Source organism: Arachis hypogaea, chromosome 4, assembly GCF_003086295.3.
Source record: "Arachis hypogaea cultivar Tifrunner chromosome 4, arahy.Tifrunner.gnm2.J5K5, whole genome shotgun sequence".
Taxonomy (NCBI): domain Eukaryota; kingdom Viridiplantae; phylum Streptophyta; class Magnoliopsida; order Fabales; family Fabaceae; genus Arachis; species Arachis hypogaea.
In genome coordinates this window covers 123,962,473-123,986,713 of record NC_092039.1, presented here as the reverse complement: position 1 = coordinate 123,986,713, position 24,241 = coordinate 123,962,473, and the positions used below count along the sequence as shown (strand labels likewise).

General features: G+C 35.4%; 4 protein-coding genes and 1 long non-coding RNA gene across 5 annotated transcripts; 4 read left to right on the top strand and 1 right to left on the bottom strand.

Moving 5' to 3' along the window:
* The first annotated feature begins 2,423 nt into the window (after nt 1-2,423).
* On the top strand, nt 2,424-5,462 carry LOC112797843 (UDP-glucose 6-dehydrogenase 1). Its single transcript, XM_025840951.3, has 2 exons — nt 2,424-2,711; nt 3,715-5,462. The coding sequence occupies exon 2, from the start codon at nt 3,733-3,735 to the stop codon at nt 5,176-5,178; it is 1,446 nt and encodes a 481-aa protein (XP_025696736.1). The 5' UTR covers nt 2,424-2,711; nt 3,715-3,732; the 3' UTR covers nt 5,179-5,462.
* Nucleotides 5,463-9,884: 4,422 nt separating this feature from the next.
* Nucleotides 9,885-11,670, top strand: LOC112797844 (uncharacterized). The gene is made up of 2 exons (XM_025840952.3): nt 9,885-10,519; nt 11,078-11,670. The coding sequence occupies exons 1-2, from the start codon at nt 9,911-9,913 to the stop codon at nt 11,654-11,656; spliced, it is 1,188 nt and encodes a 395-aa protein (XP_025696737.1). The 5' UTR covers nt 9,885-9,910; the 3' UTR covers nt 11,657-11,670.
* Nucleotides 11,655-14,627, top strand: LOC112797842 (BAG family molecular chaperone regulator 8, chloroplastic). Its single transcript, XM_025840950.3, has 2 exons — nt 11,655-13,501; nt 13,616-14,627. Exons 1-2 carry the CDS (start codon nt 12,887-12,889, stop codon nt 14,447-14,449), a joined length of 1,449 nt encoding a protein of 482 aa, XP_025696735.1. The 5' UTR covers nt 11,655-12,886; the 3' UTR covers nt 14,450-14,627.
* Nucleotides 14,628-15,116: 489 nt separating this feature from the next.
* Nucleotides 15,117-16,418, bottom strand: LOC112797845 (uncharacterized). The gene is made up of 2 exons (XR_003199877.3): nt 15,960-16,418; nt 15,117-15,331 (listed from the first exon to the last, which is right to left on the bottom strand). It is a non-coding gene; the product is annotated as an uncharacterized lncRNA (long non-coding RNA).
* Nucleotides 16,419-17,296: 878 nt separating this feature from the next.
* LOC112797841 (probable galacturonosyltransferase 14) lies at nt 17,297-23,425 on the top strand. Its single transcript, XM_025840949.3, has 6 exons — nt 17,297-18,360; nt 19,242-19,297; nt 19,388-19,543; nt 20,283-20,873; nt 21,576-21,878; nt 22,373-23,425. The coding sequence occupies exons 1-6, from the start codon at nt 18,150-18,152 to the stop codon at nt 22,655-22,657; spliced, it is 1,602 nt and encodes a 533-aa protein (XP_025696734.1). The 5' UTR covers nt 17,297-18,149; the 3' UTR covers nt 22,658-23,425.
* Nucleotides 23,426-24,241: the final 816 nt, after the last annotated feature.

The window sequence follows — 24,241 nt, the reverse complement described above, 5'->3', positions numbered from 1 at the left end:
TGTTCAAACTTCAAAGATCTTTTTTTCTAAGATTTTTGTTATCGAGAAAATTGCTAATATTTTTTCTTCATTTGTAGCTTCAATTGCACTCAAATATTTATTTCCTAACTTCTGAAGCAAAGTCCATTCTTAGATTTGAAGATTGCACCATCTACTTTAATAACAAAGGAAGTACTATAATCATTTTGGTCAATACCTAAACGCACATGAAAAATTCTGCTCCTCTTCTCCCTCTCAATAATTATATTCAGAATTTGATGATTTAAAAACTGTTACTTTAGAATGAAATGGAAAGGAAAAGAACAAATTACAACCTATTCATATATTATTATCATAATTATAAAGGAAAAGAAAAGGACATGATATTTTGTTAAGCATTTGTTTGTATAAATGACAAATTTTCAATCACTAAATATAATTGATGGAATAGCCAAATGAAAATAATCCAAGGACTTGTATCATGTCACTAATGAATGCTTTTCATTGATTTGCCTTTAATCCTATTTCTAGAGATATTTAAGAATATTTTTATTATTATTTTTCTTTCATGATATTTTTCAATTGGATAGGTTAATAACTAGTTTGTTGTGGATCTAAATTTTAATTTAAAAATTTGTTGTTGATAAATAAATTATTATATACACAAGATAAAAATAAAAATTTTTAATAATTATTTAACCAAATGAGCGAATTGATCATTCAATTCATTTAAAATGTTATACATGTGTGTCTTAATTTATATTTTAAAAGAAATAAAATTTGAGAGAAAATTGTGGTTAATGTAATACAAGAAAATAGGGTCAACAAAACATGGGTATATTTTCTTTTTATGTTGAAAGAGGGGGAAATAAGAGTGGTGAATATTCTACAAACCATTTTTTTTTTTTTTGAAAGGATAGCTCAACACATTTCTACAAACCATTTATAATTATGCAATTTGTGAGTTTTTTTTTTCTCTTTGATGCATTTGTACAACAACAAAAAAATTATCCCTATGTAATTTATTTGAATGGTCAAAATCAAACCCCTTTCTACCAAAAAACAAAAAAGTGGTCTTTCATTTCATTTCCCATCCCATCCCATCCCATACACCACAAAAGTTCTTATGATTAATTTTCCTTCTCATTTTTTGGCAATTTGATTTGTATTTTTTTTTATTATATTTGCTTTTTCCACATTTTACGAGAGACTTAAAACTTGAGATCTTTACTTGAATCTCACATTAGGTAAGTCTAATGATGCATTTTCCATTATTCCTTCATTCCCTTGCTTAAGGTACAACCTTTTATTGCATATGCTTTATGCTTATGGTACCAATTAATACAATATAATATTCAAAATCGGAATTCAAGTTACGTACAACTCAAAAGAGAGAAACAAAAAGATTAAAGAAGTTATTAACCATCAAAGTTTCAACCATTTAAAAAGTGGAGAAATCACATGAAAGGGAATTTTATTCTGACAATAATAATATTAAGTTAAATAGAAATATGAATATATAGAATAAATAGTGATACATGATGGGAGGTTCTTCTTGGAAGGTGGCAAATGGCAAAATCGTTATTTTTTTTTCATTTTTTGTGATGCTTGAAATTGAAGTTGACACTCGAAAAAAAAAATAAAAAAAATAAAAAACCGAAGTTGAACACACAGAAAATAAAACGCGTGGAACGCGCGAAGAAGCTGTAAACCCATATTTGCCAGTTGCATTACAGTTACAATATGCAAAGTAAAACAATCAAATCCATGGGCTTTTCTGTAAACTCATCTAAATTTCCATATTTGCCCCTACCCTATGACTAACAAAAAATAATATTATCATATGATTTATTTGCATAATTATTATTAAACTTCTTTTTTATGAAAATTTTGGTTAAACATGTATTTAAGAATGTAATTCTAATATTTGCTTTGTGTATACTTTTATTTCATTCATCAATTACAATACTATGAAATATTCTATGATATTATATGCTACAAAATATTTTTTTTCATCAAAAATAAAAAAAATTGAATTATTGATCTTTTAAGTGAGTATAATAAAACTATATCATTTAATTTGAATTATAATTCATTTGCTACAAAATATTTATGTTCACAAATATTTTAAAATGAATGGCATGCTTTATATATTTATTGTATAACTTGTAAGATATTAAAATGTCCGTATGTAAATATATAATAATATAATATAACTAAAATAATAATCCTAAAGTGTTCTACATGAATCAAATATTGAGAATTGAATATTTAAATTCATCAAATTATATATTATATATTCAACACATTACACATGCATAAAAGGTACTTACATAATAATACTATGCACATTTTAATAATTCCAAAGATTTATTAAATTATAAGTAGTTGTTATATTACAAACATAAAAAAAAAAACATTTTTTTTCGCACCAAACATAGTAAAAATATGATCCCATATCAGAAATAAATCATAGAATATATGTTCTATGTTCTAACTTCTAACTAACCAAAAATTACAGCAAAATAGAAAGGTTCTTGGCACCGACCGGGAAGCATGTCCTTTTTGGTAATAACACGTTGGGGTCCCAGAACCCAGATTTTCGTTGGGTATATATAAGCTTTCTCATGCTCTTCAATTCTTACACATCACCACAAAAATCGTTCTTTTTTCTTCTTCTTCCTCTTCTGCTCTGTTTCTTAGTCAACAGGGTCCATTATTCATCTCTCAAGGTAAAATCTTGATGCCCCATTCGGTGTTTTCGTTGTGTCTTATGCCAAAGTTCGTTTTTTTATGCCCCTTCTTGTTGGATCACACATTTTTCGTTTGAAAGTTCTGTTTTTTCGTTACGTGTGTGCGTGATTCTTATGTTTTGATTGGTGGGTTTATGTTTTTCACTGAAAAACTTAGTAGATCTGTTTCTGCTATATTCAGTTATCTATGTTGTTCTGTTATTCAATTTTTGAGCTTGATTCAAATGTATCGTGTGTTATTTGTCGATGGTTTTGTGTTGTGAACTTGTTTTAAGGAAAATTAACAATGGATCTGTTGGAATTCGAGGTGGTTTGCATTGAATTCAGTAATCAAGTGCATTTAGCTCATGGTTCTTCAGTTGTAGCTAGATCTGCCTTTTTTTTATTCATGCTAATTGCTTAAGCTTTACTATCAAATCACCAAGCATTCAAATTTGCATGCGCGTGTTAGATCTGGATTCTTTCATGTCATCACTTCAAGTTTCCTCTTTTATGTGGATCTTCTCTACTCATGCTTGATCTGGTTTCTGTCTTCTTAATTTTGGTATTTACTGATCCGAATCATTGCATCTTTTAACTTCTAGCTAATTTTACGTAACATGTTGTTATGTTGTTCATTTTTCTGTCTATTCTTAAAACAAAGGCAATCTACAATTTGAAATCACTTGTTGTTTCTGCTTAAGATTGTTAAAAATGAAGACAATCTCAGATTTCATGGAACCTCCATGATGTGAAGTTATTGATAATTGGCTTATTCTTCATGTGACTTGTTCCTAAACTTGTTAAGTCTTGCACTCTTTTAAGGCATAGGCATTAAGCATGTTGTTTTCCATGTTTGTTATAGTTGAAAAGTTTTCAATAGTGTCTGTATTAAGCTGCATTAGTAGTACTAGATGTGAAATGATTGCTATGAAAATTGTTAATGCCTTCTTTGGCTTGATTATGTTCTTACTGATTCGTTTCGCAATCGCTATGTGGTTAGGCAATTTAGAAAGAAAGAATGGTGAAGATTTGCTGCATTGGTGCTGGATATGTTGGGGGTCCTACAATGGCAGTCATTGCACTGAAGTGCCCATCCATTGAAGTCGCCGTTGTCGATATCTCCAAACCTCGTATTGCAGCCTGGAATAGCGACCAGCTACCCATCTATGAGCCCGGCCTTGATGCAGTTGTGAAGGAATGCCGCGGCAGGAACCTCTTCTTTAGCACTGATGTTGAAAAGCATGTGTTTGAGGCCGACATTGTGTTTGTCTCTGTCAACACCCCAACGAAAACTCAGGGTCTTGGAGCCGGCAAAGCAGCCGATTTGACCTATTGGGAGAGCGCTGCTCGCATGATTGCTGATGTCTCAAAGTCAGACAAAATCGTTGTTGAGAAATCCACTGTCCCTGTCAAGACAGCTGAGGCTATAGAGAAAATTTTGACTCACAATAGCAAGGGAATCAAGTTCCAGATCCTGTCAAACCCGGAATTCCTTGCCGAGGGAACTGCAATTGAAGACCTTTTCAAGCCAGACCGTGTCCTTATCGGTGGCCGGGAGACCCCAGAAGGCCAGAAAGCTCTCCAAACATTGAAGGAAGTTTATGCTCACTGGGTCCCTGAAGAGAGAATCCTAACCACTAACCTGTGGTCTGCTGAGCTGTCTAAGCTTGCTGCCAATGCCTTCTTGGCACAGAGGATTTCATCTGTTAATGCAATGTCGGCGCTTTGCGAGGCTACTGGGGCAAATATCCAGCAGGTGTCCTTTGCTGTGGGTACTGACACAAGAATTGGACCCAAGTTCCTCAATGCCAGTGTTGGATTTGGTGGATCCTGCTTCCAGAAGGATATCCTGAACCTTGTCTACATCTGCGAGTGCAACGGCCTTCCTGAGGTGGCCGAGTACTGGAAGCAAGTCATCAAGATCAATGATTACCAGAAGAGCCGGTTCGTGAACCGTGTAGTCTCATCAATGTTCAACACTGTCTCAAGCAAGAAGGTTGCCATTCTTGGATTCGCCTTCAAGAAAGATACCGGTGACACAAGGGAGACTCCGGCCATTGACGTGTGCAAGGGGCTACTTGGCGACAAGGCCAACCTAAGCATATATGATCCACAGGTAACTGAGGACCAAATCCAGAGGGATCTGTCGATGAACAAGTTCGATTGGGACCATCCGATCCACTTGCAGCCGACTAGTCCTTCTACCGTGAAGAAAGTGAGTGTGGTTTGGGATGCATATGAAGCCACAAAGGATGCACATGGAATCTGCATTCTTACTGAGTGGGATGAGTTCAAGACCCTTGATTACCAGAGGATCTATGAGAACATGCAGAAGCCAGCATTTGTTTTTGATGGAAGAAACATTGTTGATGCTGATAAGTTGCGTGATATTGGATTCATTGTTTACTCAATTGGTAAGCCACTTGATGCTTGGCTCAAGGACATGCCTGCTGTGGTGGCATAGGAACAAACAAGATCATTGATCAAGTTTTACAAACACTGCAATATGGGTTAAATTTGAGGATTCTTTATTATTTTTTGTAAGATCTATTTTCCTTTTTTGGTTCTTTACACCTCCTTTGCTTTTTACCCATAGTAGTTGACATAAAATGAGGTATAAATTATGGGAAAGTAGGAGGATCTATGTTTATTTTACAGATGTTTTGCTTTGTACTCCTATTCATTTCTACTGCTTATGGCTGTTATGAATGTAATAGGATTATCATAACTTGTTTTTGTTTTGATTAATTAGTCTGCTTCTATTATCAATTTTTTTTTTGAAACAAAAAAGAGCATCAATGCAAAAGTACTAAACAATAATATAAATTAATTCTTAATCATCTTTGACAATATTATTAACAATTTAAAAGATTAAATATTATTCCACTCTTTGTAATTCTTAATCAACTTGTTAATTCTTAATCAACTTGTTGATTACTTTTACAATATCTAATTTTCAAGTCTAATTCTCAAAATGTTGCTAAGTTAAATCTGGAATACACCATAGTTTATTATAGGCATACAACCAAACACAACCAATAAATAAGTAGTAATCAAACACAACCAATATAAATAAGTAGTAATCAAACACAACCAATAAATAAGTCAATAAATAAGTAGTAATCAAACACAACCAATATAAATAAGTAGTAATCAAACACAACCAATAAATAAGTAGTAATCATTCTCAGTATCCTATTTACATAAAGCATAAATACTATTTACATAAAGCATAAATACTATTATTTTGATCAATGATGCCAAATTCATTTAATCTCTCTTTAGTATTGACTTTGTCCATTGACACAAACTAAGTGAACAACTCAATTCGTGGTGGGACCAAGTCCTTCCAAATAGAACTAGTAAAATTGTAGCTTGTAATATCCTTTAGTAATAATTTAACCTACAAAACCTGCATAAAAAAGGTAGTAAAATAGACTCCTGATTTATCAAATTTTCACACTAGTCAGTTCTCTCTTTTATGTGACTGACTGAAAGACCACATGGAGTTGATTAACTAACTTCAACTACCATGGGAATAATTGTTTTCTCCATTGAAAATTTTATATCTACTCTACTCCATTTCAGAACACACAATCTCCTATTACTGATTTGTTTTGATTTGAAACTGAGAAAAGTCTTAGAAAAACTAACTTCAGCATACTACATGGTAGTCAATTATCTTCCCCAAAGCGAATTTTTCTACCATCTCCTACCTCCAAAGATAATCCTCTGATCATATTGTCTCTCATCTGTTGCTCTTTTATCTGTAACTGACATATATTCTTCCATGGGCATCCTTTCTTTGCCATAGGCTGGCAAGAGAGAACAATATTTGGATTCAAATTATTATAGGAGCACACAATTTCCTTCCATAATGGACAATCTTTCTTCAAAAATCTCCACCACCACTTGAACAAGAGAGCTGTATTCTGAATGACTGTATCACTCACTCCCAGACCTCTTAGCTTTTTTGGGGTGGGTTTGGACAATATCCCACCTCACCAATAGTAACCCAAGATTGTCATCCTCCTTACTCCACAAGATTGTCATCCTCCTTACTCCACAAGAACTTTTTCTGCAAGAAAATTAACTTCTCTACCACAACTCTTGGCATCTTATATAAATTGAGGTAATAAACTGGCAAACTATTCAACACAGATTTGATGAGGACCAGTTTATCAGCTTTATTAAGCGTTTTCGTTTTTCACAAGTTGAGTTTCTCTTCCACTTTATCTATTTTTGGTTTTCAAGTCTTGACTAACCTCAGATTTGCTCCCAAAGTAATGCTAAGATATTTAACTGGCAACGAAGCTTCTTTACACCCTAGCAATCTACACATTCTTCGTGACCACTCCTGCTCACAATTAACCGAAATCAAACTAGATTTATCAAAATTAATGCTCAGACCAGACATCAGCTCAAAGCACCGCAAGAGTCGCTTGTAGTTTCTAATAGACATCTCTTCCTGAGGGCAGAATAGTATGGTATTGTCCGCGAATTGCAAGTGAGACAACGCAACATTGTCCCGCCCAACCAACAGAGAAGCAATCCTGCCATTTCTAACTGTCTCTCCTACCATCCTATGGAGAACATCAACAACAAGAACAAATAGGAATGGAGAAAGAGGATCGCCCTGTCGTAAGCCTCATTCCATATTAAATGATCTAGATGGCGAGTTATTTATCAGAATCGACATTGATGTCGTACAAATACATTCCTTAATCCACCCTCTCCATTTTTTCCAAATCCCATCTTCTGAAGTACAATATTCACAAAGTTCCACCTTACTCTATCATAGGCTTTTTGGAAATCCAACTTAGTTATCGTCCAGCTGTTCATTTTCATCTTTAGCCACTGCATAGTTTCACACGCAATCAAAGCCCGCCATGGATTTTTCTTCCCTTCACAAAAGCACTTTGAGTCTCCCTAACCAATCCTGGCATTACCCTCCTCATTCTCCTAACTAACGCTTTCTATATGACTTTATACACACAACCATGTTTATCGGTCGAATATCCTTAATCTCCTTAGCTCCAACAAACTTTGGAGCCAAAGCCACCCATGTTAGAATCCTTTTGTAGGGTAGCAGACTGAAAGAAATCAATGACAACTGTAGTGAACTGACCCAATATCTCTCCAACACTTCTTACTGAAGTTCATATTGTACCCATCACAACTAGGAGCCTTAGAAGACTCACAATCCCATCTGCATCCTTTATCTCATCAACCGATGCATCCTCTCCGACTCTGCAACCTCCTCATTCGAAATCCGATTAACTAGTCTATCCTGAAAACCTATCAATGGTGACACTTCCTGATGATACAAGCTCTTGTAAAAGTCCCGAATAGCAATATTGATTTTGACTTGATTTCTCACCAATCTTTCATTTATTACTAAAGCATCAAGCCAATTGCTCCTTTTTCTTGCTGAGACTAAGTTATGAAAATATCTAGTGTTCTTGTTCATGTGCTTAGCATGCCAAGACCTTGACATCTACTTCCAGTGTAGTTCCTTCCTAATGTACCATTTCTTACAGCAGCTAACAACGACCCTTCTTCTTGCCTCCAATATTTCTTCATAAGGCCCACCACTAACCAACTCATCTACTTTCTTGATTTCATCCTCCAGTTTCTAAATCCTCAACTCCATATCACTAAAATTCTCCTTGTGTCATTTACTCAAAGGTATCGTCAACGCCTTTAACTTTTCAGTAAAATGAATGTCCCCTAAACCTCGCTATTCCTCCTTCACCATTCGAAGAAATCCCTCATGTGTGAACCAAGAGTCTAAATTTTGGAATGGTCTCGGACCCCCTTTCATTCTACTGTCTTCCATTAACAGTAAATAATGATCAGATAAACCTCTTAGGCCACCTATAAGCCACGTCTCATAAAACTTCTCAACCCATTCCAAGCTTACTAACATTCTATCAATTCGACTGCGTTTAATTTAAATGATTTTATAATTCAAATTTTGTTATAATTTTATATTTATATATTTAATTTATTTAGATAATTTTGATGCCATTCACAATTATTCACTTTACTTGCGCATTGGTTTTTAACAATTTTTTGTGACCTGCCCTAAGAGGACTAAAATTTTGAGTTTTGGGAAGAAATTTTAGTTTTAGTCTTAATCCAATATATATGATATTAATTTTTTCTCTTTTAATTTTTGTTTAAGTATTTTATCTATTTAAAAAAAACTTGGCAAGTGAATTTTTACCTATTATTAGTCCATCATACAATAATATACATATATATATTTATTACCATAATGGTTAAAATCGGATTAAATTAATCGGTTCGACCATAAAATTAATAAATTAAATTTTAAATTGATTTAATCTAGTATTTTGACTGTTTAAATAAAAAATTAAAATCGGTCAAAATCAATACAAGCCAGAAAAAATTAGTTAGAACGAGTTACAATTAGATTAAATCTCCATTTTAGTCTTTGAGATTCACGCGATTATTTATTTTGGTCTTCGAAATTTAAAATTATCTATACTGGTCCTCTATATTCAAGTTTGGGCACCAATATGGTCCCTCGACTCTTTCCAACGATGACTAAAGAGATGGCACCCTCCCTGCCACGCTGGATGATGAGTAAACGACGTCGTTTATCTTTGGCACTCAAACAAGTTAGAAATGTTGTCACTTTATATATGAAAGGAGAAGAAACGATAAAGACTCAAAAAAAGTATTTTTCTTCTTCTCTAACTCCACTATTCTTCATTTTTGACTTGTTTGGGCGCCAAGAATAAACGATGTCGTTTACTCATCATCTAGCGTGGTAGGGAGAGTGCCAAATCAACATTCCGTTTATTTAGTCATCATCGGAAAGAGTCGAGAGACCATATTAGTACTCGAATTTAAATCTGAAGGACTAATATAGATAATTTTAAATTTTAGAGACCAAATTAAATAATAGCGTAAATCTCCAAAATGGAATTTAGTCTTACAATTAATAAAAAAAATTCCTCCTTTAATTTAAACTTGGGTCTTCTTATGAGTGCAGCTGAGCTGCTTTTCATTACATTTATTATTATTTTTTAAATATATAAGATATACAAATTAAATTATATTTATAAAATTTATATTTATTATTATAATTTAAATAGTTCAACCAATAATATATGATTATACCAATAAATTAATAAACTAGTAGTAGTTCTATCACCGATTCGTTTATGAGAATTATGCTTATTACTGATCTTGATCATGGGAAATGCTTCCTAACGTGTTTTCTACATTTTGTTTTCGTCCTCCATAACCAAACCCCTTACCCCTATGCAATCGAAATTGAAATCCCTAATCATAACAAAATCCTTAGCATCATCATAGCCATAGCCATGGACTACACCACTTGGCCTGAATTTCAGCATGCCCAAGCCCAAACCCCAACACTACCCTCTTCACCTTCATTATATTCATACTCATACCCTCCTCTTCCATCTTCATCATCGTACACCGCCAATTTCGTCCCTTACCCTCAAAACCCTAACCCTCCTTCTTCAATTCCTCCCAACACTGTTTTAGAACCTGTGGTCAACCCTCCGGGTGTTGATTCCTATGTTCCCCCATTGCCATTGCCAACAACCCAAGCTGTTGGTGGTCATGAACAACTTCTTCCCCAAAATTACTCATACACCCAAACCCAAACCCAAATTGTGGGTACTGACCCTAATTCGTTGGTGGCTTCTTCTGGGTACTACTATGATCCCAATGCTCAAAATTGGGGTGATACTGCTGGAGGAGCTGTTATGCAATATGGTTCTGACCCTCTTGCTTATGGAGATGTAAGTGGGTATCCCTTTTCTGCTTAAAGTTTCAATTTTTGTGATTTTCTGTTCTTTGGTTAGTGTATTTTTTGGTAAATGACAATGGTTGTAGAAGGAAATTTATTGATAGTGGTGGAAACGAAATGAGATTATTGTGATACTTCATTGTCAAGCAATTTGAAATTTGAGTTAGCAATTTAAGAAGAAAAACAAAATGATTGTGATTGTGATAAAGGGATTGATTGTGTTTTGGAATGCTGTGGAAATGGTGGGAAATGTTTGTTCAGGAATTATAGAATTCCATTTGATGTTCAAAATGAAATTGAATACATCAGCTATGATGTCCTCGTTTGATGGCATTTCTGAAAGTGATTAGGTTGCAGATTATCCATTGCAATTTTATTGTAATGTATGCTTCATGGAAAGAGAAGAGAACGATGAAACTGTGGAATTGTGAAATTCAGCGATAGAATGCAATGGGAAGTAGTTATATGTGTGCAACTATGTATCATTTTTAATTGCATCGTGTATTATTATTGGTTTGAATGTGGAAATAATGCATACAACCCATTTCAGATCTCTATGGCATCAAATGGCACAGAACAGTTGGCTGTTGCAAATACTAATCCCGCTGCATGGTGGACCAATACAGCTATGCAAGTTCAAACACAAGCGCAAGCACAAGCACAACCTCTTGGCAATAACAAATGGAAGCAGCTGCTGAAGAAGAAACCTAAAACTGTGAATGTTCAACCTGCATATTGCGAAGTTTGCAAGATAGATTGCACCAGCAAAGAGGTATTGGATCAACATAAATTAGGAAAGAAGCACAAGAAGAATGTAGAGAAACTAAGAGAATTATTAAGACCACCCCAGCCACAAGTCCATCCACCGGCCGATGGGTCATCTAATCCGGTTATAGGGCCACAATTGTGGAATAAGTGTAAGAGGAAATCAATTGAAACTCCAGAGGATTTGGAGAAAAAGAAGAAGAAAGTTCTGGAAGGAGGAGCAGCGGCCGCAGCAGTTAAAGTATGTTCTATATGTAATGTGGTATGTAATAGTGAAACAGTTTATAATTTCCACCTTCGCGGACAAAAGCATGCTGCCATGTTGAAGAAAGCATCTGAAAATATACTATCCAATGGAAAATGAATTTTTGTTAGTTACTCACTGGAATATTACTTGTCTTTCTTGTGACATTATTTTACAGCGTATTCAGCATTTGAGCAATAGCCTAAAGTTTTATAGAGGTTGATCAAATACTTTGCCTTCATTGTTTGAACTATATAATCTGGAAGGTCATAATCTTTTACTGCCATTGTATATTCATCAGTAGAACCAAATGAATAATACTTGCATGGCAATGTAAGAAGCATGTGAAAGCAAAGAAAATATACTATCCAAATTTACTACTTCTCTTTTTAGGAAAATCAGCATCTTCTGTCCTTTTACACTTCATTCCTGATCTCCACTGCTAGCTTGAAAGAACAAACTGGACTAGCAATATATGAGCCGGCATATCATATTCTCTTTTCTCTTCTGGTTTGTTGCTGTAGTTTGAAAACTTATGAGCAAAGTTAAACTAGATTAAGTATTGTGAACCTTTAATCCTTTCTGCAACTAAGTTGAATTAGAAGAAAATGCACTTTTACACATGATGCTGTAACTGAGAGAGTAGACCCACAGACCAGAAAGAATAGAAAAGAAAAAAGCATGAGCATTGAGTAGACACCAATTTCCCTATCATCATATCATATTCTCTTAACCATATGTAGGCATCTTTTTTCTCCAACCTCGAGATTCCACACGTCAAAAAATTATTGCCAATTTCTGTTTATCTCATCTTATTGGTATCAGTTAGCAATATGATTAAAAAACTGTTATTTTGCATTGTGTAAATCTCTAAATTGAAAAGAAACTTTTCCCTTTTAGATTAATTTTGATATAAAACACAAGTAGCATAATGATTAATTTTGATAAAAACCAAAACATCAAAATTTTTAAATAAATAAAAAACCACTCATAATTTTAAAAAAATACTAAATGAACAAGCTATCAATTCTTAAATTATTAGACTAATTTGATTGGATTTAGTTATTAAAATGGATTAGTAATGTAGTGTTATCCAGTTTATTTATAACACTAGTTTTTTTTTATAAAAAAAAAGTTATTAGAGAGAATAAGAAGATATGTAGTAATTAAGTATTATTAATTATTGGAATTGACCTAAATACCCAAATAAGGCAATGAGTGAGTGAATGACTAAAATGTCCTTATGTCCCCCCAAAACACCTTTACACTACACCACCTCAGTCCTCAGAGAATCAGAGTCACAGCCACCTTCTGAAGCTGAAGCTGGAGGTCTCTTACTCACAACACTGAATGGCCTCTCCCTACTACAACCACCACCACCACCACCATAACCAACCCCCTCCTCCTCCTCCTCCTCCTTCTTGCACTCATTGCTGCTGCAACCCCCCCACAGCCACCTACACCTACACTTGCTGCACCACCTCACCACCACCACAACCACAAGATCACCTTCTCCAAGCCATTTCTTCACTCCTCTCTCATCAACAACAACAACCCCACCACCACCCCACTATCATTCCCCACTACCGCTCCCATTTCCCCAAATCCCATAACAACATCCTCACTCACCAACACCAACACCAACCTCAACATCAACCTCATTCCTCCATCTCTTCTCTCATCCACCGCATCGAGTCCCTCGAATCCTCCCTCACTCACCACTCCCTCTCTTCCTCTTCTTCTTCATCACTCTCTCTCCGACATGCTGCAGCGCGTGTCATCCAAACCCATTTCCGCTCCTACCTCGTTCGCAGATCGAGAACCCTAAGGGACCTCAAGCGCCTCGCTCTCATCAAGTCTACCTTCACTTCCCTCGAATCCTCCCTTTCCCACAATACCCACTTCGATTTTGTTGCTCTCTCCCACAAAGTTGTCAACTTGCTTCTCCAGCTCGATTCCATTGAGGTAAACCAATCTTGGGTCTTCTTTCTGTGTTTTTTTTTTTTGGGTTAATAGTTCCCCCCTTTTTATGTTAATAGTAGGGATAGATTAAGATTATTGATTTTGTTGTTCTTGAAGGGTTGTGATCCGATGATTGTGGATGGGAAGAGATCAATTAGTAGGGATTTGGTTCAGTTTCTGGATTCAATCGAAGGGGTTGCAGTGAAGAAGCATACACGTTGTGTCAAGGCTGCAAAGAGCGGCAGGGTTTCTCAGAGAGTGAACAAACCTAGAGATTCAGGTGATGATGATGAGAGGAGGAAGCTCTTGCAGAATTTGAGGGGCAGGGTTGAGAGAATTAGCAGATTGTGTAAGCTTTCCGAAACCAATGAAGGAGATTTAGAGCATGATCATGGTGATGGTGTTGGTGGTAACTATGATTATAATTACGATGATGCTGATGGTTACGGTGATGGAGTTGCCAATGTTGTAGTGCCCCCTAAGAAAAATGGGGTCTTTGTTGTTCAGAAACAAGGAGTCCAACCTAGGGTGAAGAAAAGTGTGAAATTTGCAGAGAATGGGAAGATCTGTGAGGTGTATAGCGGCAGCAGTGCTTCTTACGAACCGGATCTAAGTGAAGATGTGGCTTGCTTGGATGGAAGTTCATCTAGTGATTATGACCAAGGAGAGGTTTTTGAGATTGTTGGTAATGCAGCTGAAGATGTTGCTGTGGATTCTTCTCAGGGTGCTGAGGATGATGAAGAAGATGCAGCCTTGGTGGAAAATGGAGGATCGTCACGTAGCAGTGATGATGGCAGAAGGAACCCTAATATAAGGGGGATCAAAAATAATGGCAGAAATGTAGTGAATCAGGGGCACCAAGAGAGAATTCTGTTCTCTGCTCCAATGCCTGTTAAGATGGAAAATAAAGCTGAGTTGATGAAGAGTAAAGGTGTGAGTTTTTTTACGTGAGAGGTAACAACAACTTGATCATGTTAGAGTCATAAATCCAATTTGAGTGTGTACTTGTTTAATTTGTATTCTAGATTATTTGATTAGACCCAGATTGTTAGAGCTCATTTCGTTTTTGTGTAAACGATTGTTGGTTGCTCATTTCCTAATTCAAACAGGAATGGTGATTTATGCCCAAGTTTCCGATTGAGCGCATAAAGGGGAACTCAGTGATGAGAATGCAATTGATATTCATATAGAATTGAACTGAACCTAAGCATGCATTTGTTTGAAAGCAAAACTAATTGTGCAGCAGCTTGGCCTAATATTTGAACTAAATGCATTATAGGTTTGGTACTTTTTCCTTGCATTATATTTCATAATGATTTCTCAGTCATAATATTATTGTTTCGAGATTAGTAGGAATACATGGCAGGTGAAAGATACAAAGAAAATTGATCAAGGTGATGTGGTTTTATTCTTGGTTGTTTCATCCTCACAAGTTATGAGTTATGACTTTATGAATGCCAATCATTTTCCTATGCGCTCGTCCTTATGAGTAACTAATACAGTTGAGTTGCCAATACTCTATCTCTCTATTCTTCATGAAGCAAATGGTAAGTTAATTGTTCAAGTTAAATGGAAAAATAGAAATTGGAACTTTCAATAGTAATAAACAAAATTATAATTTTGGTGACAAACCAACTAATGATTTACTCATTCTAACAACAAATCAATGGTTTCACAATTATTAATAGTGAAGATTACTACCTCAACTTTATAATCACATACATAAACTTAGATACTATAGAATTCTCAAAAGATTTGCACTTCCAAAGGCAAGTAATCACACATGTCTGATGTGTCCTTTTGTCAGCAGAAAATAAGAGCCATCCTCGGAACCTGCAATAATTCCAATAGTGATGGGGTAAATACAGCATGTCACCAATATAATTGAGTTATAGACATGTCAAGCACACACTACGGTAGGGAATGTTTTAACATACAATGATAATTCATCATGGTTTTTCCAATTTCCAAACATGTTTTGGGAAAAAAAAAATCATCAATTGATGCAATCTGAAATGGGATCATGCTATAGGCCTATAGCTATAAGCAAACATGTATTTAACTGATTAGTGAGTACTGACTACTGAGTACAATTACAAACAAGACATTTGAACACAAAATTCTCTTTTAGTAACCAAATCACTTAAACCCTAATCCTAAACCCTCTTCTAGGAACCAAACAAGAACTACATCCCACACATTACATGGCACATACACCCAAGAGAATAATAATTTGATATAAACAACACCAGATAATAAATAAAAACTTTCAAAAAGGAACTAAATTGAGCAACAATTATTCCAAATTTATCCAGAACTAACACTACGGCACCAATAGAAACCAACGCAGTTAAAAAGACTCACATAGTAAGAGCCCAATCAAACACCATAAAATCGAAAACCCACGAATATTCCCAAGAAAAGCAGCAAAATTGAATTGATACAGGTTGGGATTACATACCCGTAGTGGACTAGGGTTTAAGCAGGCGTTTTAGGGTTTTGGAGCTCCATGACGCTCCTGAGTGGAGGGGCGTATAGAGAGTACACAACGGACTGTCGTTTTGCAACCTCGAGCTGAGACTTTCCGTCGGAGAAAGCAGTGGAAATGGAAGATGCGTCGGAGAGGGCGCGGTTGTCGCGAAACGCATCGATGGTGCGTCGTTTCATGTATTCCCTAATGTTATAATCTGGGAAGGTTCGAGCAACTCGTATCAGCGAACGGAAAAGAGAGAGAATTTCTTGTCGTGAAGGTGCCACACTCATTGCCACACACTCTCTTTCTCTCTCTCTCTAGCTCAGCTTTCTCTCTCTAGTTTTTCTTTCTCTCTCTGTGGGGAAGAAGGAGATAGCGTGGAAGTGTAGAGCACTAGAGCTGCTGTAGAAAAAAAACCCAAAAGAAAAGTTTTGGGTCCAAAACAATTATTGACCCAAATTATTTTAAGCCCCAAACAATTTTTTTTTTAAAAAAATATTAGCAAAGGGTTTGTGAACCAAAAAGAGAATTTAGAAGCTGAAAATAATAAAATACCTCTCAATTGACAACCAAAAAAAATACCTCTCAATTGTTAATTATTTTTTAATTATGTTATGTCTATAAAAAATTAGTCATTAATTAATTATATATAAATATATATATTTGGCAGTTCTAAATATATATTTCGTGTTTATAACTGATTTAGTGATCCTTTTTTTTTGTTCAACTAGTAATATTTTTTAATATATGGTCAAGTTTGGTAGCTTTATGCTTATTGCTCCTAAATTGGAGAGGCCTAAATTTGGCACTATGTGGCTTATTCAGCTACTATACCCATCTTATGTACATGTTTTATAAACACACACAATTCACGTTATACCAGGTATTAAAACTACACTTTTTATCTTTTATATTGGGTTAATAATAATATTTTTCATAATTATAAATGATTGAAGTGTTAATCTCAAATATGACATCGTTTAATTTAAAATATAAAAATCAAATTTTCAGAATATAAAAATTGAATCCTTTAATTTTAATTTTAAAAAAATTAAAAAATTTTAAATACAAAAATCAAACTCTTATTTTATTTTTTTATAATTTAAAAAATACTAAAAATTATCATATTAATTTATATCACTTATCTCACCTTGCCTATGAAAACAAATTAGTGCATGATGCATGTGATAGAGTTGTTACATTCCATTTACTGTTGTAGGCAGTAAGTAACCCCATGATTCCACTTGCAGAAAAAAGAATAATCCCAAAATTGTTAACCATTACATTCTCCTACATAATGCTATCCACATAATCCCTAAAGAAAGGGGGGAAAACAATCTAAATTTGGCTCCAAAGATGATAATCATCATGCTTCCTACTCCCTAATCTCAAGGTCAAACCACCCACCTCATACCTCTCTCTTTCTCTCTCTATCACCAACACGCTTTTGAGTTTTGAGTCATTCTTTTTTATTTTTCCCATAAAATTATAAAAATGTCCCGGAAAACGAAATTATAGATCGGACCAATGAAAAGGCCACCCACAACAATCTGAGAATAATTAATTAAAAATTAAAAAAAAAGAAGTAAACAGAAACTAAGTAATCAATCAACCAGCAAAACGAAAGAAAAAAGAAAAATAATTAAAAAAAAACACACCACAGATTTTCTCTCTCTTCCCTTTTCTCTTTCTCTCTTTCTCTCTCTCTCTCTGTTCTTTGATCCATGGGAGAGGAACTTCAACCTCATCGACAGAACCCAACCCAGAAGAAGAAAACGAACCTCCCCCTTGATTATTGATTCTTCACTATCGATTCAAGGGATCGATTCGGCAACAAATACCCCCAAAACCCCCCAATGCGGTCTTCTAGAAGACCTCATAAGGAGAAGAAGAAGAAGAAAAACCCGAACTTTTCAGATTCCACCACTACCCAGATTGGGGAAGCCCCGATCCGAACCCGATCTCTCGTTCGCGGAACCGATTACATGCTTTGGCGCATTTGGGTCCTGCGGCGTTGGATCTGATGCTGTGGCGCGTTTTGACGCCATCTCAAACGGTGTCGTTTTCGTCTCTTCCTCTTTCTTCTTATTTCGTTATTGTTTCTGCTTCTGCTTCTGCGTTTTGGCGAGAGTGTAGTAGCGTTGGTGCTGCGGTGGGGCTGCATCAGCATAGAGGACGATGCAGCTTCACTTCTCGCCTAGCATGAGAAGCCTCACGATATCGAGCAGCAATGGGTTCAGTGCATTGATGAAGATCAAGGTCGCGGCTCGCCACATCTCTTATCGAACCCTTTTCCACACAATACTCATACTCGCATTCTTGTTGCCCTTTGTCTTCATTCTCACGGCTCTTGTCACCCTTGAAGGTGTCAACAAGTGCTCCTCATTTGGTACCCCTTTTAATTCTAAATCCCACCTTATTCTTATATTTCATACATTCTCAATGTTGTTTTTGTTCAGTTTGTTTTGTTTTTAATGTAGATGTAGATCTTGATTTTGAGGTTTACCCGTGTTGATATATGTGTTGTCTGAGTTTAATATATTGAGGGATTGATCATGGATTTAATTTGAATAAAAAAACGGTTGCCAAATATGCGGATTTAGCTCCTCTAAGGTGCACACATTCATAGAAGTTAGAGAGGGGTTAAGCATACTTGGATCAAATAAGTGATTTAGGATTTGGTTTTCTTGGATGATGGATTTATTCCAGGTTGTGTTTGGATTAAGGTTATTTTAGGTTCTGAATAGCTTGGAATGAAAATGGTCATGGAAAAAAAGAGTTGCCAAATATGCGGATTTGGATTGTTTAAAGTGCACAAATTGAACAAGTGAGTCAGTGAGGGGCTAAGCATCCTTGGATGAAATAAGTGATTTAGGATTTGTTTCCTTTTGTAAGCAAGTGATATTTTGGGATGCTAGTTTATTTATTGAAGGTACTAGATAGTTCATGAGTGCCCCTTTGATTTAGGATCTGAAGCTGAGGTGTGGTCAGCTGATTTTTGCCATTTAGGCATTTCATATGGAGGGAGTTTTTCTCCCACTTTGAATATTGATGAAATCTGTAGTGAGGTGTTGATTCTGTCATGTGAGGAATTAATATTTCCTTGTGTGTTTTTTTAGCTGAAAAACCGCTAATGAATGAAAACATTGTGGGGCAATATTTGCCGTGTTTAGCCTCTGGTATTTCATGTTTGTCAGTTAGGTGATTATAGATGTTCATTATTTTCTGGTATTTTTAGAATGCTTATTGTTTCCATGTTTTGTGCTCCAGATTGTTTAGGTAGGCGGTTGGGACCAAGGCTTCTCGGTAGGGTTGATGATTCAGGGGTAATAAATTTTATCATCATGACTTCTAAAGATTTTATTATGGCACTACTAATCTGAACTCTCATGGTGATAATATTTATGATTCTGCAGAGACTGGTTAGAGATTTTTACAAGATTCTTAACGAAGTTAAGACTGGGGAAATCCCACCTGATCTAAACCTGCCAGATTCTTTTGATCAATTGGTTGCTGATATGAAGAACAATCAATATGATGCCAATACTTTTGCATTTATGTTAAGGGGAATGGTAAGCTGCTTGTTACATTAACATAAAGTATGTCTTTCTTGGTTATGTTTAATATATACATAAGACGTTAACAAAGTGTAGGGTTCAAGGCACAGGATCTTTTAAGAGGGATGTCACTTTTTAGATATGATGAGGCGTGAGGGTTTGGAAACTTGTTTCATGTATTCTTTTGTTTACTCTTACCTTATGTATGGAGGATCTCTTGTCCTCCTCGATCTTTTTACTATCCTCCTTTTCTTGATAAAATTTCCTCTAGGAGACTTGAAAAAGACAAAAAAAAAATTAGACTTCCTGTCATTTAATTATGAAGAAGTTAAAATTCAACGACGTGCTGTTTTCATATTAAGGTTTATACTTTATATTATAATAATTGGGATTTTTCTCCATTCTTTTTCTAACATGTGATGGTGCTCCTAAATATTAATTTATATGCAGTTGGCAAAAATTTGTTGACCTAATTTGTCATTACTGTTTTGTAATGATGTCATTTTGCAACCTTAACTACACATGAATGATAATCATTTTATGCATCTCTATCAGGAGTTCAAAAAACTATATGCGCATATCCAATATTGGTGTGTGATTTTTGCTGGGGATCTCTGCATCTTTAATTTATCTCAAATAGCTCAGTCACATTCGTTTATCTTAAATTGCTAGATATCACAGTCCTTATGCTGAAATTTATAATAAATGACAGTTATATTGATTTTTCGTTACAATGTAATGCTTTTTGAGACAGATGGAGAAATTTGAGAGAGAAATCAGAGAGTCTAAATTTGCAGAGCTAATGAATAAGCATTTTGCAGCAAGTTCTATTCCTAAAGGGATCCATTGTCTCTCTTTGCGTTTGACTGATGAATACTCATCAAATGCCCATGCACGCAAGCAACTGCCTCCCCCAGAGTTGCTTCCTTTATTGTCCGACAACTCTTACCACCATTTTATTCTGTCAACTGATAACATCTTGGCTGCTTCAGTAGTTGTCACTTCTACTGTCCAGTCGTCTCTGAATCCCGAGAAGATAGTCTTCCATGTGATTACTGATAAGAAAACTTATGCGGGTATGCACTCATGGTTTGCACTAAATCCTGCCAACCCTGCTATAGTCGAAGTCAAAGGCGTTCACCAATTCGAGTGGTTGACTAGAGAAAACATTCCAGTACTCGAAGCTGTAGAAAATCAAAATGGGATCAGGAATTACTATCATGGGAACCATGTTGCTGGAGCAAATCTCAGTGACACCAATCCGCGTAAATTTGCATCTAAACTGCAGGCTAGAAGTCCAAAATACATATCTTTGCTCAACCATCTGCGTATATACTTACCAGAGGTAAGTTGTATTGAACAATTATTCCCTTTTTATTTTCTTTTTCTATCTTGCTATCTATCCTTCTAATTGTTCAGGAAACTTTCAACTTTTTATGTAAAGTTTTTATGTAGAATATAATATATATTTTATGAGAATGAAAGATAAAGAAGTGATAAATTGACTATAGAAATGATTGTATGCTTGATCACTCCCAATTGAATATTTATATTTAAAATTTTGCATAGTCAGTTTATGAGAATGTAATATTGATGAACTGCATTAGTTGTGGGAAAAGTGCTTCTGGGGACAGAATGCCACTTTTTTACGCAAATTAAGTGCATGAAGTAAGCATTGAAACCATCAACTGAAAAATAAAAATGATGTAGAATAATTTGAAGTGAAATGTTGGTCTATCCTGCATTCCTACCCAAACAAGTTTGTGGGAATTTCTAGATGATATAATAAGAACATAAACCTTGAAACTGTGGAGGGATGTGGACTGTTCCCACTCATACCTGCTAGTATTGCTTGGCAAGTAGTAATTGTTAATTGGACTTGTGAAGCATTTAGATTGCTTTCATCAGCATTTACAGCTAAAGATTGCCAATTTTTACTCAAAACATTTGAAGATTGAGAAAATGTTCTTATTCTTGTCTATTTTCTTTCAAAAACATAAATTGTTTTTCAATAGACTTGTGCTGATTATGTTTGTGTGTCAATCAGCTTTTCCCAAACCTCGATAAGGTGGTCTTTTTGGATGATGATGTGGTGATTCAGCGTGACTTGTCTCCACTTTGGGAAATTGACTTACAGGGAAAAGTTAACGGAGCTGTGGAAACTTGCAGAGGTGATGATGAGTGGGTAATGTCTAAGCATTTCAGAAACTACTTCAATTTTTCCCATCCCCTCATTGCGAAGAATTTGGATCCTGATGAGTGTGCATGGGCTTATGGGATGAATATCTTTGATTTGCGTGCATGGAGAAAGACAAATATAAGAGAGACATATCATTCTTGGCTGCGAGAGGTAGAAATCCATATTCCTCTAGCTAATACAACCTCAGTTTATCCAAGATTAATTTCTTTTCATTAGTTTAAAAGTCATACTAAATTTGTGCATTTTAAATTAATGCTGTGTGGCATGAAATCGAGTGGCTTAAACATTGTGTCTAAATTGATAAGTTAGAACATAGATGACCTTTTTCCTTATTTGGCTTTTTTGCCTTCACATCACTGATCAAAACTATGTGCCAACATGCAACCCTTCTCAAACATTTACCAAGGTTCTACCTTAATGTTCAGTGTGGCATTTTTTCCACGTTAAGGTGGATAGGCTCAAGCCAACGCAGAGTGAATGTGAAAAACTAAAATTTTAAAAATGCGTTGCTGCCGAATAGGGGAAGTACTTATGCAAAATAGTTTGAGAAGTGTGGCATATTGGTAATGGTTTCGATGGTTCTTTTGGTCTTCAAATTTTCTTTTTTTCCAAGTAAGATATTATTAAAAGTTTCCCTATGACAGAATCTGAAGTCAAACCTGACAATGTGGAAGCTTGGAACACTGCCCCCTGCTTTGATCGCATTTAAAGGTCATGTTCACCCGATTGATCCGTCTTGGCACATGCTAGGCTTGGGTTATCAGAACAATACCAATGTTGAGCATGTTAAAAAGGCTGCTGTCATTCACTATAATGGCCAGTCAAAACCATGGTTACAAATTGGCTTTGAACATCTAAGGCCGTTCTGGACCAAGTATGTCAATTATTCAAATGATTTTGTTAGGAACTGTCATATCCTGGAATCGTAATTCGTCGATAAGGAGCAATACGGTTTGTGTACAAAAGTGAAATATGAATGGGGCAAGTAATACAGGTTTCATCGAAACTTTTTGCAGCTTGAGATTTTCTTCAAGATAGAGTTTTGAGAAGACAAAATAGAAACATTTGGCTAAGAGAGCAAAACCTATCAAACACATTATTTTGGGTGGGATTGCTGCCACCACCCCCTACCATTTTTGCAGATACAAATTTCCATCCCTGCTGCATTGGCCTTTGAATCAGTTTCGAGTCCTTTGAGTTGTGAACTTGTGACATAGACATGCGTCCTCTATTTTTTGTTGGTGAAAGGATACTATTATTGGTCTTCTATGGGATTATATGTAGCAAAAGATCCCATAGTTGAAAATTGCAGAATAAACTGAATGCTGGAGAAGATTAAAGGAAAAAAGGTCAGAGGCTGGTTTCATCAAATAGTTGGTGTTGAAAACAAAAGAAGTGCTATTAGGACAGTTAATTTGTGAGCCCTCCTCCAACCCAATTAGTGTTAGCCTTTTTCCCCTTCATTTTTTTTAGTTTCTTAATTTTTGTTAGTACAAATTTTTACCCTTCACCTATTTTGTGATTTGATAATCATGATGATGGTGGAAAATTCTAGAATTAGTTCTCGAGATGATGATGATGATGGCTTTGTTACGGATCCATTAAATTGGGGAACTGTCTGTAGGATATATATTGTTATTCGTTGTGTACGATTACCAGACATTGGAAATGTGCAGAAAAATTCTTTATTCCTCTTCTCCTTCCTTTGCAAATTTCAATTCCTTGATCATAATCTTTCTCTCTTCATTTTGGTACCCTCTTGTTCTCACAATTTTGTTACTCTTCGTAATGGTTCAAATGTCAAAGACACATAACGAATAAGGGTAAAAGGAAGATTGTTGTTTTTATAATAAAAAAAAAATCAAAAGAACAATAAAGCATATGTTCTTTACAAATTTAATGAAAATCTTTACGCTTCCTCCAAAAAAGAATTCTTGAAGCAACGATTGAGTTGTTTCCGTGTGCTTTTAAGGTCATAGGTTCAAGTCGTGAAAACAGTTACCGATTTAATTATGAGGTTAGGTTATATATATTCCACCCTTTAGATGTGACCTTTTCTCGAACTCTGCATTTCAAGTATTTGAAATTTGAAGATAATTTTTCTCGAAATCTATATACTAACATATTGTAGTTCGACATTGGAATGTTCAATTCAATCTTATTAAGCATGATCGCCACAGCCTGAGGCCTGGGTCAGATGGCAAATTTGATTGCCTCCCATTGAGCTGCACATTTGTGTGTATTCCCATGTAGTGTGTGAGTGGGTTGTGTGAGTGTGTAATGCATGGGTGTAATGCCTAGGATTGGGGCTGTCCAATCTACTTGACCAAAAAAAAAAAAAAAGCATGATCCCCGTGACACTAACAACGCTGCTGATTGGCTCGCCAAAGCTGGTGCAAGGATAGCAGAGATTATCTGGTGTGGTTAGAGACTAGAGACCGGGGAGACGTTAGACCATCTCTTCTAAAGAGACATTACTAAAGCTTTTTAGCTTTTTTTCTCTTATCGTCTTT